This window comes from Myotis lucifugus, unplaced genomic scaffold, assembly GCF_000147115.1.
Source record: "Myotis lucifugus unplaced genomic scaffold, Myoluc2.0 scaffold_43, whole genome shotgun sequence".
NCBI lineage: Eukaryota > Metazoa > Chordata > Mammalia > Chiroptera > Vespertilionidae > Myotis > Myotis lucifugus.
The window spans coordinates 2,887,224-2,905,782 of record NW_005871091.1 but is presented as its reverse complement, the minus strand read 5'-3'; the positions used below and the strand labels follow the sequence as shown (position 1 = coordinate 2,905,782).

Sequence of the window (18,559 nt, the reverse complement as noted above, 5' to 3'; positions counted from 1 at the left end):
TAAAAGGGCTAAAATAAAAAATTCTCACACTTGTAAAGAGTTCAACTTGGAAATTGAAAGGGCTTAATGAAGAGCCTACATACAGGAGTCCTAAGACACAATGGCATAATAGTTTATCTAATAACCAGAAAATGCCATAAAAGGAAAAGTGATAATCTTACACATTTTTATAATCCCAAGGAAAAGAATAATTCAAATGAGAATATGTACATACATTTAACAGGATATAATTTGGTTTTTCAGGAATGCTTGTTTTTCCCCTTAGAGATAATAATAATTAATAAAGAAGTAATATGTACAAGTCTCCTGAAAGGGTAAGGGGATAACATACTAATCAATCTCTTACTTTAAGCACAGGCCAGAGGACCAGACCCTCTCCTCACCTTCTCACAGGCAGACCTTAACCTTTCCTCCGCTCTAAGAAGTCAGACTTGGTATAGCCTCGCCTCTGGTCCGATCAGTCCTTAGACCCTGAAACACCTAAACTGCCTTCGTTTCTAAACTGCAAATGCTTATGCATTTGGCCTCTTCTCTTACCTCATTTCTGAAAACTGCTATTACGGTTTCCAACAATCTACTGTCTATACCGAATAGCCTCACCTCAAAAATCATCTTTAGCTTTATATAGAGCACATGGCCATCCAGTTACACTCCACTAAGTGTGGCCACATAATGTTAGTGTTGGTGAACAAGACGGAGAAGTGATAGTGTAACTTGTAGGTCATTTCCAACTTAAAGGTAAGTGTGCACCCCAAGGAATGGAGTGGAGATGAGATCAACCCAGCTACAGCTCTCTGCCCAAGAGATGGCAGAGCCACACAATGGAAGGACTAGTCAGATGAGAGATAATTGCTTTATTACACCATTGCATCTTAGGACTCCCGTTGTAGCAGTTTAACCTTTACTCTACTTAGTAAAGCATTCCAAATTAATTTTTATTGAGTATGAGACCACCTTAAAGTATGCTGCCCTAAATTTCTTTGCAAAATTGCCAAATAAAACAAACAAAAAACCTCTGGAGAAGTTCTCATTTTGGGGAACCTCATGCGTGTTTACCTGCCAGAGCTCTGCCGAGGCCAGCCAGCTGCTCTTTGCTCAGCTGAAGCTGGGCCGCCACACAGAGAGCCTGCTGCCAGCTGCCAGCAGCCACAAAGGCATCAAGAGCTTTTTGGTGGGCACCACAGCGGGCAAACACCAGCCCCCCTGGCTCATAGAGGTGCTCCTGCGTCAGGTGTTCCCCGTAAGCAATGCTGATATCCTGTGACAAGAGATGTAGGGTTGGTGAGGAAAGGTGACAATCAATGTTTAAGTCTCCATTATATGCTGCCTTAGTTGCTATGCTTGAAACTCTTGAATTTAGGAAAGTCCTACGGTTCATCAGTGAATTCAATCATTCTTCCATTCAAAACCTTACTGATGATGTGCCATTTACTCACTTAACAAATAATTACTGGGTACTATTCAGGACAGTGACAATGATACTGCAGTGCAAAAATAAAACCAAACCAGCAAAAAACCAAACAGGAACAAGAACCACCACCAAGTTCCTGCTCTAGGAATAGAGTAAGGACTTGCAGCGGTAAAGGCCCAGGGAGCAGTGACAATAAGCCGCATGAAGAATGAGGGAGAGTGTTCCAGGCCGAGAGCATGGAAGGCACCATGGCCACCGGGCAGGAACATGTATGGAATACACAGGAGGAATACACAAGAAGGCTGGTGCGACAAGCAGAGAGAGCACGGGCTTCCTGGCAGAGGAGACCTGAACGTTTTGAAGAACAAGTGGGGCTAAAGGAAGGGGAAGGTAGAGGGTTGGCAGATGCAGTGGGCGCTGAAGAGGTGGTCAGGAACCCGATCATAGAAAGATGTGAGCAATTTGCAGATGAACTGGAAATGATGGCGATGGATGATGGCACAGTGAGCAGTGGCTAACAGCATGGGATCCGTAGCCTAGGTCAGCCGCTTCACAGCCCCAGGTCCTTAGGCAGGTTGTTTCCTCATCTATAAACTGTGCACACCACTATCACGTTTTTATGGGACTTATATATTTAGCTCATCAATGAGAAAGATCTGCACTTTGCAGGATGAACAGTCATGGGGCAGAGAGGCCAGGCTGCAGAGGGCGGTGGAAGCTGTGTGGGTATTCCCCACAAGGAATCTGGGACAATGCCTAGGTTTCTGGCCTGCCCAAGTTCTTCAGAGTAGGAACAGGTCAGAACCACTGTCTCAAATAAGAAGTTCAAGGTGAGGCTAATTTATCTGAAGATGAACCTTGAAACCAAGGAGTGTTATGGACTCAGGACCCTCACCCTTTCCAACTAAGGCACAAAGCAAAACCAGGAGTGCCACATTTCATACACCACGCACCTTGTGCTGCTGCGAGTCTGGTGGATATAACTTCAGAGCCTCATTATACAGGTTCTTATCCTTTATTAAGTTTAAGCATTCTGGGAAGTGCTCGGGTCCTGCAGGAATAAGATTCATACACACACAAGCTTAACACTTGGAAGGAGAAAGGATTCATTTTTACCAACGATCTCTCAACAAAATCAACAGGGGCGATTCCAAGACCTGCACGATCAGAAAATCTGGAGAAGAGAATCCAGTAATCTGAATTTTAAGATTCTGAGGTATTAGAAGCAATGCCTGGGATCAGAGTTCTACTTTACAAAACTTTTTCACACTACCCCTGATGAATGACCATCCAGCCCAATTGGGTCAACCTCCTTAATGAGAATCTCCTGGGATGCGTATTAAACATACACACGCCCGAGTACTGCCCAGCCCAACTGAATCAGTTCTCCACGGAAGCCATCAGCCGAATGCTTAACAAGCGCCCTAGTGACTCTTCCCTGCCCCCTCTCAGCCCTCAGGAAGGAATCGCAACTGCTGAAGCCAGAGGCTGCAGCCAGGCCAGGGCTGGGTGGGAGGAGGGGGTTGGGAGCAGAGCACCCGCCACCGTGCTTGGCCCAGCCCATCACTGATGAGTAAGACTGGCTTCCAGGGCACCGCAGTGGGCACCTTGCTCTCGACAAGCCAGGCTTCCTTCAGGTGTTTGCAAACACCATGAGAACAGCGAATTATCTACTAATTTTGATTCTGAGACACTGAAGTGAATTTAGGAGGTAATCATTCTTAACCCAAAAAGGACCTCTATTTCCCTAGCTGCAGAGCCCCTCAGCTCTTTAAAAGACACTTGCTTTATCCTCAGTTTTCAGAATATATAAAATCAGGTGTACTTATGTAATTGTTAAAGATTTCAGGAGTAAAAATTGAAAGCAGTGTGTGTTTAAACTAACATTTTATTTTAATTTATACCCTGCCTACTTCCAAAGAAAATCTGAAGTGGAAATGAGTATAATAATCCTCATACTCACCACATTTGCTGAGGTGGCCAATGGCTTTTTCATACCGTTTCAGGTATTTGTCTATAGTGAACCGCTGATAATTAGTTTCCATTTTCTTAAGTGTATTAAGAAATGGGAGATATTCTTTTGGATCCTAAAAAAAATTATAAATAGAACTTTATTGCTTATGATATTTACTTATAAAAATAAACATATAATAATTATAGCAGTAAATCCAAAGCTACATAATTTTAAGAATAGGTATCATATTAATATATTGATTACTTTTTATGTAATACTAGTGTCCCGGTGCACGGATTCGTGCACATTGAAAGGAAATTAATTAGAAGAAATATTTTGATATCGCTATTTGCCCTTTCTCTGTAATAGAAGCGTCAACCAAATTAATGATTGACAATGACAGATCAAAACACACGCGTGATTGGCACCAGTGAGAGCTTTATATGTATTGTGTGTGCATGAGTCAACTGAGCCTTTTATAGATATAGAATAAACTTGCTTAATTAGACCTGCTTTCTGATGTAGCTAAACTTTTTCCAGCCCAGTGAAGCACCCCAACTTCTCTTTCAGGTAATTGTCAGCAACACAGCAGTAAATATCAACACAGATTATTATTGTAGATCACGCAGGGAGAACAAAGGGTAAAATATTTAACTGTAGCAGTGTTTGACTATATTCTGCGCAGTGAGATAACCTGAAGTCATTTTCAAGGTCCACCATTTCTTTCTTCTTTTCAGTCAGGTCAAGTTTCTAAACTTTCTAAATCTCCATTTTACGGCTAATGAAAAGAAAATAGGATTCTACCAAGTCTCCTAGCTACCTACTTCAGGACCTCTGTGAGTATCAAATGAGATGAGGCACATAAAAAAGCTTCACAGACATTTGGTTAAACTGTAAAATGTTTGCACCTGGCTATAAAGCAAGCCGAGTTCCTGGGCTGCAGAAACTCCAAGGAGACTAGTTACTAGGGAGAGGAAGCCAGGCGTTGCTACGTGACATCATTACCCAGTGCCCACAGTGACCATTTCCAAGCTGTGCTGTGGGCCGCATTTTGTGCCATGGGGTCTTGGCAGCATGGTCTGTGATTTGGTGGGGTGTCACTCTGGGGTGGTGGCAGGGCCTGTATCCCACTTGGGGGAAACTGAGTGTTGGTTTGTCGGCGTCAGGTCCGTGGTGCCATTTATTTTTAAATGGTCAGTGTGCGTCATGGCAGCTCCTGTGTTGAGCGTCTGCCCTTTGGTGGTCAGTACGTGTCATAGCTACCGGTCAGATGGACACTTAGCCTTTTACATATATATAGATAGAAAAAGCTAAACTACATAATACAACTTTTTTTTTTGTTTTGCTAATCCTAAGGATATTTTTTCCATTAATTTTTAGAGAGAGTGAAAGGGATGGGGAGAGACAGAGAGAAATATTGATATGAGAGATACACACCGATTGGTTGTCTCTTTTATGCACTCTGACCTGGGCGGGGGATTGAGCCTGCAACCAAGGTACATGCCCGTGACTGGAATCGAACCCCTTTAGTCTGAGGGCCAACACTCTATCCATTGAGCCAAACCAGCTAGGACCATAATACTTTTGATGAAAATGCTTAACACATGGGTGTTATTAGCTTTCATTAGGAATAATGACTACTTCTTACCTAAGTCTCACAATAGATACTTATTTCATAGGCTAATAAGGAAAACAAGGTTCCAATCTGTAAGATATTCAACAAATGCATCCAAGTTTCTCCTAAAAGTGCAAGGCACTGTGTTTAGAGCTGTTTCCATGACATGTCAAGCCCTCCATTTGCAAAGGCATAGTTATACTGAGTTGGACACAAAACTCTGAGGCCCTGTCAACCAAGTTTTTGTTGGCACTGATACTCTCCAGCTCTGTGCCATGCCCTGTAAAAAAATTATTTTCTTCCTGAAGAAGAGATGCTTCCTGTTCTTAATTCAATTTCACTGGCAGACACATAACAATACAGGAAAAAAATCGAGAGTAAATAATCAGTGTTCATGCATGTGATGTAGGAGATAACTACAGGCCAAAACATTCAGTCATGTACAAGGGATGCAACATAACCCTGAACCTCAGGAAAGGTAGTCTAGAAGAGGACAGACTGGGCTGCAGGGGTAGACACGGTGCAGTGGATTACATGGGGGCCAGCTCCTCCAATCCCTGGGCGGTGGGTAGGGAGGCAAAAATGGCTTACTGGGATCCCTGGCTGAGGTGGCTCAGTTGGTTGGAGCGTCATCCCGATTGTGGGTTCGATCCCATCAGGGCACCAAAAAAGAAAAAGAACGGTATACTGGGCAGATGCCACCTTGGCATCCTTTAACCAAGATGAGTGAGAATTAGCCAGGTGAATGGGGAGGGTGAGGGGGGAGGCAGAAGTCATGTTAGCCACAAAAGTGTGTGGTGGCTAAGGCAACAAAAGCACTGCCTTTCCTCCACGGGCAGAGAAAAGGGGACAACGTGAAGAGACGAGGACAGAGATACACAGGGAACAGATCACAGAGGATGTTTAAGTAATATTACAGCCTTTGAATTCCATGCTGGGGCCATGGGGACTATAAAGTATTTAAAACAGAGGAATAAAGGATCAAGTTTTCTTTTTTGGAAAGGTCACTCTGACAAGAGCAAAGAAAGGAATGGTAGGGGATGAAACCAAGGCTGTACAATAGATAAAAAAGGTGCAGGCCAGGGGCGCTCAAACATTTTGACTGTAGCATGCTAAGGGGGACAGAGGCCCCAAACCTTTCTATTTTCCATGTTCCTACTTTCCACTAGAAAAATGAGCTATAAAATAGAGACCTGAATTGGAATATGATTCGTTTGTTCTATTTCCTTGATAAGAGGAGAATTTGTTCACACATATGCCTATAATCTTAAAAATAACCACATAATTTTATTTCACTTGCTCAACCTAGCAATCAAAACACTTTGATAAGCATAGAACTATGATTGAGAATGGCACTTAGAAGCATGGGCCCAGAGACTCTCAGATCTGCCTCCAGCCCTGTGCTCCCAGGACAGTATCGGGCAGAACACTGTTCCATTAGGAGAGGGATTCATGCTGCCATGATTACATAAACGAGAACCAAAAAGATGGCAAAGGAGCAACTCCACGTACCTTCTGTGACTTCTCAGCTACCATGAGGACCAAATCAAAGTCATAGGTCCCAAGAGAATGATCATATAATTCATTCACATCTACCAGCAGCAGCAAATACTTCAGGGCCTCTTCAGCACTCACACCATCGGTAACAGGGGTAGTGCTTCCTGTCAGTGTCAGAAAACAAAACAGAACAAAACCATCTGGGCAAAAACCCACACACCTGGCATCATAACCAGAAGACAAGGAAACACATTTTCCAGTAGACAGATATCTCTGATACTTTTGTACATGCAGCACTGAAAACAATGACACAGATCTTAACATGGCCCCTCAAAGGCCACATATTAAATCTGGGCTGTGACCCTGGTCCTGGTCAGCGTGCTCTCCCGAGCTGGGAAGGCTGAGACAATCAGGCCCCGAAAACCCTCTTTCTGTGAACGGGTCTCTACCTTGAAGCTCGTGTACCTTCTGCAGCACAACTTCCAGTTCTGGGGTTGTTTTCTTCACATGAGAGGTGAGGATGGACAGGCAGTACCTGAGGTCAGATGCGAAGAGCAACACAGGATGAGAAGGATGAACAGAGTAAGGACAGCTATGTGCTTGTGTCATTCACAAGATGCCCCTAACGCGGCACACGTACTTGTCAGGGTCTATGCTCTCCATGGCAGCTCGCATGGCATCGCAGATAAGGTCTACTTTACTCCCCTCGAGACCCCTGGACTGTGGGACAGTGTCGGGAACTGGTGGAGGGTACATGGTAGTTGTGACGTCTTCTTCCCTAAGAACAAGTGTGTATTAAAAGGTCATTAACTGAACCTGTGTCCCCTCTCAAACCATTCACATAAAACCAAGTGTGCTGATGAGACAATAAATAAAAATAGCTATTTTTAAAAAAAGCTACTGGAAAACAGTTTAATTATAAAAATACTCATATAAGATAAAAAATGGAGAAATTTATTGAGAAATGAAAACATGTCTACAAAAGACCTGTACAGTGATATTCATAGGTGTTTTATCCAGAGAGCCCATACGAGGCACAGACCAGATGTCCATCACTGGGGAATGATGAACAAACTAGTATATTTATACAGTGGCATTCTATTGAGTGATAAATAAGATGGATCTTGAATACATGTAAAATGGATGAATCTCAAGATAATATACACTATGGGAAAGAAGCTTTATTTACACAGAAAAATAAATACTCTGAGTCCATTTATAAAGTTCCTGAACATGTGAAACTGATCCATGGTGTAAAACTCAAAACAGTGGCTGCCTAGGGGTCAGGGACTGACTGAGAAGGGACTGGGGGGAACCTGGTGGAGGTTCAGGTTACATGGAAGCATACATATGTCAAAACTCACTGAAGGGTACACTGATTGTTGCATTTCACTATAAATACAGCGGGACCCTGTATGCAAACGATAAGATACACTCTAGATAGTGCTATGCAAAATGAAATACTGAGGTACAGGTACACTGATGTAATTACCTTGAAATTAGTCTAAAAATAGATGATGCATGAACAGGTGGCAAATAGTGATAAAGCAAATATAGAAAAATATGGATTCTAGAATCTAGGTGGAGGTACAGGATGCTCATGTGACAATTCTCAATTTTCTATGTTTCAAATTTCTCATTAAAAAGTTGGAGAAATGGTCAATGCAGACATAAGAAGACACCATTTTCTTTTAAATTCATAAAACAGTTTTATATGACTACCTAAAAATAAAGTCAAATAATAATTCTGACCTACATAAAGTCTTAGTTTTAAATAGATTGTTTTTAAAAAGGAAAGATCCAGTACATATGGTTAAGAGTTATAGTGACAAAAAAAAATACTAGACATTAATTTTTCCCCTCTAGCTATCTATTTGATTTCCTTAACTAGAAGAGAGAAAAACATGACTATGATACTCATGAATTATTCAAAATACTTACTTCAATTCTGTGAAAAACAAATTAATATGATTTACAGAATCTATCTGTTTTATGAAGGACTCCACATTTTCAAGAAACACCTACCCAAAAAAAAGGACAAAACATTTTAGTTCAGATCACATTAGTTCAAGTCTAAAGTAAGCTAGGGTAAACAGCAGCGTGAGAAAGTTACCTTAGGGTTATGATCATAAATCAGATTGAGATTAATTCTCAGTTTTCTCATGCATTCAAATGCTTCTTTAAACATAAGCCTGTGAAGAGAATGGATAAAGAAGGCATTTCACAAAAACTAAGCTCCCCGGACCCAGCACGTTTTCATTATGATACAAACCAGTTCTAATGAGATTACAGCCCAAGTGCCAAACAACTGCTAATGGATTTTCACTCTGAAATCACAGAATAAAAAAATCGGCTACCAAATTCATTTACCTTCTGAAAAGGAATGATTTAATCATCATGGCAGGATGAGGACTACATCCTCACAGACACACTCATCATGGAACTTAGGTCGTTCTTAACAAAATAATGCAAAGCTTCTCCTGTATCGAGTCAGACAATGGATCATTTCCCTCCTAACAGTGGCTCAGGCACTTTGGGTCATGGGCCCCCTGCGAACCAGAAAGCCTTGGGCCTCCTGCCCAGAAAGACATGCAGACTCAGTTGGTGCAGTGTCCCATCTGAAGCCACGAGGGTCCCCTTAGGCTAGGAAGTCCTGACTTACATGATGAGCTTCATGATCCCTTCTGCTGGAAATGTCACTATACCATATGGCATTAAAATCAGTATAGACCATGTCACCACAATCAATTTAATAAATATTAAAAAGAAAAATCAAAGTGTAAAAAAAAAGCCTCTGAGAATCTGATTGATGACATCTGTAATGAAGGTTTTAAACCTTAAAAGGATACTTATGATCTTCACACATAAGTCATAACAAGCTAACTAGTCCTGTACGTGGTACTTACTTGTCCAACCACTTCCGAATCTGAGCTAAAACCAGGGCTCGATGATGAACAACTTCTAAGTTTCCCCTTGGCATCTTAAAATATATAAATCAAAATAATGTTTTAAATTAAATAGAAAACATTTAAATACCCAGGCTACACAACTTTACCTAACTTCACAATGAACTACCACGCGAGATAAAATGAGCACACTTTTAGCAGAATCTAGTTGTGCTCAATATTTATACTGACTTTCCAGAAAAGCTTCCCTTTTAGTCTTACTAGGCAGAGCCTGTATGAACACTCCTTTGTAATAAAGCTAACAGAACCTGGCAAGGAAAGACTTAAATAAATTACTGCAAGTGAAAAGAGAGCCTAAAATATAATCTGCAAGAACTGTTTGGTATTGACTGTCCAATGGCAATCAGAAACAGCCTGGAAAATCAGCTTACCTGTAGTATCAGCTTTGTGTCCTGGGGCACAACAGTGACAATGCGTGAACCCCGCTCCACCATCCGCAGCGTTTCCCCGTTAGACGCGTGACTGCTGCTCAGACCTGCCTGTAATGCTAGAGACAACATGGGCCTTAATCACTGTCATGACCAGGCACTCTCCATTACCTGCAGCTGAAACCGCACGTTATCTGAAATACAGGAGAGCAGTTACTAACCAGGCTCCTTTGCTCTCCCACTCAACCTCACGACCATCAGCCTTTCTGATAAAGTCTCATCCCTCGAACTTGCCCTCTCTCAGAGCCTTCATGCATATGCTCACACACAACTCATCAACTGACTTGGAAGACACAGGGAGAATGGGCAGCTTCTCTCTTTCTTAGCACTATAATCATACCAGGGAATGATTCCATTTCCAAGTGGGGATTTTCAGAATAAGGAAAATACACACACACAGGGGGTGGGGTTGAAGGTGAGCGGATGGGTGGGCATGGAATAGAAGAAAAAACAGAGCCAATTTCCTACAAACCCCAGACGAAGTCCTTCAGAGGGTACAGCGGAGGGTGGCACAGTGAGAAAAGATTACAAAGAAGTCACCGCATATTGCTCGTTTGGTATTTACTGGTAACTCACAGCAAAATATTAGTTATATAAGGAAATTTCCTGAACAATTTTTGTTTAACTTTAGAATATTCTGCTTAAGAAAGGACTTCCTTTTCTGGAAGTCTTTGCTAACTGGCGCAGGATGATTGAACTGCGATGCTGTGCTGAGATTAGGGACAAAGGAACTAAACTCTAATGGTATTCTCCTGTCCAGGACTCCACAGTCAAAAGCCAAAGTAGGTGAAGAACTTGGAAGTCATCAAGACCTCAAAGGACAAAAGATAGCAGAAGAGCAGAAGAGGGACCATTTTCTATTTTATACACTGAGAACTTACTTTTTAATGAAGCATCACTCAGACAAAAACACTGGCAGGTGTGAGAATGAGTTGTTAACAACAAAAACTCATCATATACTGCAAATGATGTGATATTGGAAGCAACCTACAAGGTAAGGGAGACAAGGGGAAATTTAGCTTTATTACTTGGAGACAACACTGAAGAAGATCCGTCACCAAACCACGCCTTTATACCTCATTGTCATTGATGAAAAAGCGACACCTGTTAGTCAGACCAAGGACATATTCCTGCAAAGAAATAAAACTGAAATTATAAACAATTCTAACCAAACTAGTTTAACCTAACCTTTCAATCACACAGTTCTACTGACCTGTGATTTCACATCTAAGTCTCTGTAATCAGGACTGAATAGATATGTTAGATGTGGTTGGTCCAGAAGCCATCCAATCCATCTGCAGGCCCTGTCATTTCTATCTCCTACCTGCATCTCAAATATGCCACCTTTCTGCCCTCACTGTCTCCACTCCAACAGTCACTTCCAACCTACTCCCCACCCAGCAGCCAGAAAACATTCCAAACCATAAAGCAAATCACATTATTCTGCTGATTTAAAATTACTAATAATCTTCCTGCCTTTGTTAAGTAAATAAAAAATCCACACTCCTTCCTATGGCCTTTCACTGCGTCCCAGCCACACTGCTTCCATTCAGTTCCCTGAATAAGCTGAGCTCTTTCCAAGCTCAAGATGTGTAGTTCCTTGTCCCTGGAACACTCCCCCTTCCTCGGGGAGCCTTCTCTTCCTTCACAGCTCAGTACACACACACCATAGAGCTTTCCAAAGTAGGTCCCCCATCCTCACAACTACCATCCTCCACTTAGTCCCCAGCACCTCACCATTCTCTGTCATTACACCCTGCTTGTTTCCTTCATTCTCCCGTTGGAGGGGCTAATCATATAATCTGTTGATAGAGTATAAAGTCCCAAGAACAAGGGATTGAATAGCTGTTGTGCTTTGTAACAACTGTATCCTACCACCCACCACAATTATAGGCATTTTAATATTTGATGAATGACAACCTACTGAATACTACTTTCAAGATTACATTTCTGTTGTTCCCAAAAGGTATTTAATAAAACTGTGTCTGTTCTGTACAACTGGGGATGAAAGTTTGCTAACTGCATTCTATTTTTAAATTTATAACTCCGCGGAAGGGATTAACTAAAGCCAGCTTGCCAGGCAACCTCTTAATTCCATCTTACAGAGGAAGCTGGGGCTTAGGGAACTGGACCTTCTCAATGTTGCCTTATGATTTAGTGGATCCAGGCTCACCTCCAAAGCCCACACTCTTTGTACCTGATGCTATCAGATCTTGGGTTCCTACTTTTAAGTGGTAAATTTTTCTGCCCTGTGATCACTTACCTTCCCTCCAATCACGGCCAATTCAATCTGTGTGCATTCATAAGGAATTTGAACAGGAAATCCACCCGGGTTCTTCCAGGGTTCAACAAATGGAGAAGGTGATTCTGCAGGATTAGCAGAGGAGGTTTACCAAGAGCTGATCTGCTCTTTGTAAAAAAACTGTCCCATTAATACTTACTAAAACACTTAACATGCAATTTGGATTACTTTCCAAATGTATTCTGCAAACTCATTAGGGTATTCCAATTCATTACAAGAGAAAACAGTTAGTAAACACCTGCCGCCCTGGCCGGTGTGGCTCAGTTGGTTGGAGCATCATCCCATGCACTGAAAGGTTGCTGGTTCAATTCCCCATTAGGGCACATGCCCAGGTTGTAGGCTTGATCCCTGGTAGGGGGTGTGAAGGAAGCAACTGATCAATGTTTTGCTCTCACATGATGTTTCTCTCTCTCCCTCTCCCTTCCTCTCTGTCTACAAATCAATAAAAAATCTTCTTAAAAAAGAAAACACCTGCAAATCCTCGCTATAGCTTAGGGTTTTCCAGAGTAGTTAAAAGACCTAACAGTCAATGTGGCACAAACAAGATACAAGTCATGTTTTTAACAATGAAACATCATATAAGTCATAAACATGCTTTCCTAACTGTGATACTCACCCCAAAGGTACTTCAGTATCTGGCCACCAGCTAGCTGCAATGCTACTGTCTTGGTCTTGGAATTGCAACATAGGCTGATTATGACCCCATCCACTATCACAGATGAACTGACAAAAGTAAAAAAAGGGAGGAAGGGGATGTGAATAGATCTAGTTTTTCTCAAAAGTAGTGACATTTCACAGATTTTGCAAAACAGAAAAAGAAACAAGCAATTTCCTCTTGGTGCTACTCAGCGTATTTCAATACAATATACACAACACACATACACACAATAAACTATTGCAATCACAAGCCCAGATTAAGCGATTACCTGTCACATCACACTATTTTCCACAATACAAATAAGCTGGAGTCTACATTGTGAAGTCATCATTCCTATTCTGGCAGCAACTCATTATAACTTATTGCAACTTATCACCTTCATTAGACATACTTGGTATCAATAATATTTTTGTCTTCTTATAATATAAACTACATTAATGAAGCAGTGAGTCAGTAGGAACATAGAACACTCTCTATCACTATCATATTCGTTCATGGAAATCTGTGGGTCTTCATTCATGGGGAGAGGGGAAATGTGCTGTTGCCATTGTATTTTTTCCTGAGTCAATGAATGTATACATCTTAAAGAGACTAGATATGTCTTAAAGGAAGTGAAAGAGATAGTGATTAAAAAAAATGATTCCAATGCTAACATTTAGTCTAAGATTTTCTAACCAATCTATGAAATACCAAAATGTCCCAAGTTCTGTGAAGATAAATTATCTGTAAGTTAAGAGAACAGACTCTGGAGCTAGTCTTGCTGGGACTGGGATCTCAGGCAAGCTATTACCGTGCCCTGTGCCTTGGCTGTCACAGCTGTAAAATGCTAACAGTACATACTCCAAAGAGGTCCTGTGAGACATCCGTAATATTGGTAAAGCACTAAGAAGAGTACCTTTTACAAAGACGAACTGTAGTATGTAAGATAGTAAGAGCTGCAAGCTAATCAAGGGACTTTATATTCCTCAAAAACACTGATATTTTATATGAACAAACAGTCTTTTTTTGAGAAACAAAGGTCAAAGCAACAGAAATATTTTTTAAATCACTTTCTCATTCCCTTTTCAGTAAATGAAATGACTGCCTCTAGCTTTTTTTTCTATAAATAATTTTAAATTTTATGTCTCATCACTATGTTGTACACCAGAAATATAGTTTGCTAAGTGTAATTAAAAATAAAAAAAATAATTTCTTAAAAAAAACGAATTTTAAATTTTGAAAAGTAGAAATTTCATGATTTAGACATGTCTAATGAAAACTGCTTTGCTTTTCAAAAGTAAATTCCTGGTTATCTTGAAGTGCTACATGTAGCTACAACATTTTCTGCATTGAGACATATTCACAAAAAGCTTTTAAAAATATAAAGAGTTATGAATCAAAGATTAGGAGTTAATGACTGCATCAGAATGTTTGATATATACAATGAGGAAAGGTTCCTAATTTTGCAATAAGGGTTTTCAGAGTTTAAATCTAAGCAGATCTTTCATTACAAATGAAGCTAGAGATAATATCAGTGTATGCCCAAGGTGCCAAATGTGACACTGGAAACCTGAGGATTTCCCAGAACTGCCCAGACAATGCTATCTGTCTACTGCACAACAGGGCTTGCCTTACAGAAAACCACATTCATGAACCAGAACCTGTTACATGACAAAGACGCAGTCAGGGATCAAAATGAAACTCAAGGCTAGGGGGCAGTGAAATTTAGCAAAGAAAAATAGAGGAATCCTATAAAATGCAGTCTACCATGACAGAAAACAGATCTCTGGCTGATTGGGGATGGTGGTGGACACAAAGGGCTATCTCACAAAGGGGCATAAGGAAACGTTTGTGGGGAAAGTATATGTTCTATTTCCTGATTGTATGGCTTCATGGATGCATACAGATATCAAAAGTTATCAAATTGTACACACAAATTTGTGTAATTTGTTGTGTGTTGATTATACCTCAATGAAACTATAAACTTAAAAAATAAAAACAAAAAGATGCTTAAAAGAAGAAAAATAGAGGAGACTATTCAGTAGTAAATGCGTCATGTGCCAAACAGAATGTAAAGAGAGGCCAGACATCAAAATGTAGCACATATAAATAGATCTTATAACGTAACTGATTTTAATAACTAACAAGGGTAATCAGAGTGACTGATTCTCATGGGCTAGCAATTGCCTTGCTGGGATGTAAGCATATGCTCAATTAAAAATTTTAACACACTTCAAAATGTTTTGCCTCATCTGTTGGTATTTGTCCTCTTTTTCACCGCTTGACACATTTTCAGCCTGTATTGTGACATGACTCAAAATTAGACTTAACCTCTTGCCAAGTGTGTCTAACAAGGAAGCTACTGCCTCTTAACCTACCTCACTAGAAGCCGAAAAAAGTCCTATGCTCATAAAGACGAAACAGAAAAGCATAACTCTACCTATTACCACATGGAACACAGAAGGGCTGTGATACCTAATAGTGAGCTGTCCTTGCTGGTCATCTGTCTCGGAAGAAGCCACGGTGAGATGGTGAATGACGGACTGTGCGCTGGACTGACTGTGGCGTACGGCCAGGAAGACGTCTTCTTGGATCCAGGTGAGAAAGCTGAGCTTCAGTGGATTTACTTCTTGATCTTCACTATTCTCAAACTGAATTCTGTTTAAATATTGAAGAATATCTAAGAATGAAACTTTAATACCACTGAGATTTCCCTGAATGAAGGAAGAATGAACCACCCTGTATATAGGCAACACCTAGTTATTTGTAGAGGCAAAACCTGAAATGATGTCAAATACTAAAAAAAACCCAAAATACTGTTTGTCTGGTTCTAAAATGTGGTTTCTGTTTATTTAATATTGTTTCTTATTCTCTGAGAGCTTTAGATTTATGCATCTGACCACACAAGAAAATTACCTGCCCTGGGTTGACCCTACACTAACAAACCCAGAGGTTTTCCACTGTCCCACTTACCAGCATTCAAACCAAACTGCAGCAGCTAGCTGGACTTCAATAGAATGGGTCCTTTCCCAAGCATCTCACACCAGAATGAATACATTAACTTGAGAGTCTCCCTGCCTCTAACATCTTCTTCTGCGGCATTTATGCAGCAGAGGACAGCACTTTTTGCTGCCTCATAATGGCCACTTCTTGCCTTTGAGTTCGAGCAGCAAACCCTCGGCGTGCACTGAAGGAGCGGGTCTCTAGCCCAATCTTCCTCCTCAACCAGCTCCCAGGACTCAGCCTCTCCACTGCACGCAGCCCATGCAGGAGCACCCCCACCTGGTTCTTGCTGACATTCTTCTGCCCGCCACACCCAATGTTCCCAATCCTCCTCTGCAATCCTAACCTAGTCCTACCCCTGCTTCAAGGATTGAGATAAGTATTCGCGTCCCTCATGAAGACTTCTTTAAATGAAACTATATTCTACATTGCCTTACACTTTCTTCCTCTAGTGGTTTCAAGTCTGTGAAATAAAATCGTCCATATAAATGTTCTTTGAAAACTTCTAAGCATTATATATAGGCAGCCCCCAAATCATACACAGGTTAGACACATATATACATTTATGAAATATACTGCATATATTTAAGAAACGTTCAGTTATTTGCTCTAGTCAGTTTATTATTACTATCAATTTAGGAATAAATGCTCCCAGGAGACAGAATAGAGCAGGAATTAAGAGCACAGACTCATCAAGAATAGACTCAAATCCTGGATTCTCACAGGAATGGCATTATAATTTATAAACTGGCTTCTGGGTCATTTTATAATGCCTATAGTATACCTGAGGTATTCAATTACACCCCGTCATTTCTAGTATTATTTCCATGGGAAAATGTATTCTGATTTCCAAACTGAAAGCCTCAAAACACAGCACCCAGAGGTTTTGGAGTGTAGGTAGAGGCAAAGACAGAGGCTGCTGTAGGTCAGCCATATGTTAATAACCTAGACATCCTCATTTAGGTACGGGAATGCAATCTGCCCTGTCAATTCATCTCCATCTTTCCCATGCAATGTTTCCCTGGAGAACCAAGGACTGTTGAGAAGAATGGGTTTTAGGCTGGTTTATTACTTGGGCTCTCCTGCACCCATCATCCTACATGATTCAGAATCCAGGTAAGCGGCTTCCCCAACGGGGCTGAAAAACCGGCACCCTGGTGTGGTATCTACTTGTTCCACTCAGCAACAAGCACAGGTTAACAACTGGGTAATTTAGGAGTAAATGCTGGCTCCTTCTGTTCCCAGACGTTCCGATAACTAAGAACCACCTACTTGTATCTCTTTTCCAGATGAGGTGTCTCAAAGGAAACTTTAAATCCACTTCCACCCACAGCTCCCAGTTTCACCGTGGAATCCACACTTGAACTATCACCTAGAAAACAAAATTGCAAGTCCAATTATATCAAACTACGAACACTTCTCCTCATACTAAGTTTATGGGGTTCTGGAAGTCAAACTACTTTACAAACAAAGCAATCTAGAAAACAGTCACATCTCAATCTCTTTTTAAAATCTCTGCCTACCTTTCAGGCTTAACCAAATCTTTTTTCCCCTTCATACTACCCGTCACAATCCTCGCTGTACCTCAGCAAGACCAGGGAGGGCTGCCCTCTCACCCCAGTGCTACTTCCTCCACTGCCCCACCACCACCTCTCACCAACCCAGCATCCTTCATCAAAAGATATTCTCTTTCCATTCTTGATCCAGTTTATTCACTGCACAGCAGCCAATACAACCCTTTAAAAAACTGAGTCAGAACACCACGCTCTTCTGCTCTACACCCTCCAGAGGCTTCCTGTCTCACACAGAATAAACACTGAGGTCTTACCAGAGCCTTTGAGGCCAACGACAGCTGTTTCCTGTCACCTCTCTGACTCCACCCACCACCCTCCCCTTACCCCCTCTGCTGCAGCCTCCCTGAACTCCTGGCTATTTCCTACACAGACAAGCACCTTTGCCATTGCTCTCTACTCTGCCTAGAATGCTCTTACCCCAGGCATTCACATGGCTCCCTCTCCAATTGCCACTGGGTCTCTGCTTAAATGTCACCTTCACATAGAGGCTTCCTGACCACCTCATGCTCTCCCATACCCTGACCTTGCTTATTTTTCTCCACAGCATTTACCATCTCATAGACTTCAACTTTTATTTACTATATTTCTCCCCAACTAGAAGATAAATTCCACAATCATATGGACTAGAATAAAACATGTCATATAAGAGACAATCAATAAACATGGAGGGGCAAAAAGGAGCAATACTCGGGACACAGCAAATGTCTCCTACGCAAGTTCTGGCATCTAATTTGTCTCCACTGGACTCAAAGGTGCACTACTCGCCTCCAAGTTGTTTGTTTGTATCACAAGCTCTTTCTCTTCGGCTCAGTAGCCCTTATCAGTATTCTGACTTGTCCACTCTGAGACCTCAAACTGGAATATCCTGACTTTAACATCAACTTCCAATCTTTCCTTTTAATCCCAATAAAATGCATTATTCCTCAACGTTCACTGTCACCTGCACAACAGCTGACGTTCGCTGCTTCTACACAGCAATCCTGACCCCCCCCCCCCCCCCCAATGCTGTGCTCCCTGTGCAGGTGAGCTGTCCACACCAGGGCCATCGTCTGAAATTGCTCCGTGTTTAAAAAGCCTAATCTCCTACATCCTACATTTTAATATATTTTTATTGATTTTTTACAGAGAGGAAGGGAGAGGGATAGAGAGTTAGAAACATCGATGAGAGAGAA

General features: G+C 41.4%; 1 protein-coding gene across 3 annotated transcripts in view; it reads right to left on the bottom strand.

Annotated features, from left to right (window-relative positions):
- ELP1 (elongator complex protein 1) overlaps positions 1-18,559 on the bottom strand; it is a 58,507-nt gene that overhangs the window by 13,924 nt on the left and 26,024 nt on the right. For all 3 annotated transcript variants that reach the window (XR_002829062.1, XR_002829061.1, XM_006088045.3), the window contains 16 exons: positions 17,086-17,185; positions 15,286-15,468; positions 12,790-12,896; positions 12,135-12,238; positions 10,948-11,001; positions 10,753-10,858; positions 9,815-9,930; positions 9,384-9,457; positions 8,591-8,669; positions 8,419-8,498; positions 7,118-7,255; positions 6,927-7,012; positions 6,493-6,641; positions 3,375-3,498; positions 2,365-2,462; positions 1,057-1,258 (listed from right to left, as the gene is read on the bottom strand). Coding sequence is in view for 1 of the 3 variants with exons in the window: in XM_006088045.3 (XP_006088107.1) it covers positions 1,057-1,258; positions 2,365-2,462; positions 3,375-3,498; positions 6,493-6,641; positions 6,927-7,012; positions 7,118-7,255; positions 8,419-8,498; positions 8,591-8,669; positions 9,384-9,457; positions 9,815-9,930; positions 10,753-10,858; positions 10,948-11,001; positions 12,135-12,238; positions 12,790-12,896; positions 15,286-15,468; positions 17,086-17,185 (1,800 nt within the window). In the remaining 2 variants the exon portion in view is untranslated. The remainder of the gene's footprint in view (positions 1-1,056; positions 1,259-2,364; positions 2,463-3,374; positions 3,499-6,492; positions 6,642-6,926; positions 7,013-7,117; positions 7,256-8,418; positions 8,499-8,590; positions 8,670-9,383; positions 9,458-9,814; positions 9,931-10,752; positions 10,859-10,947; positions 11,002-12,134; positions 12,239-12,789; positions 12,897-15,285; positions 15,469-17,085; positions 17,186-18,559) is intronic.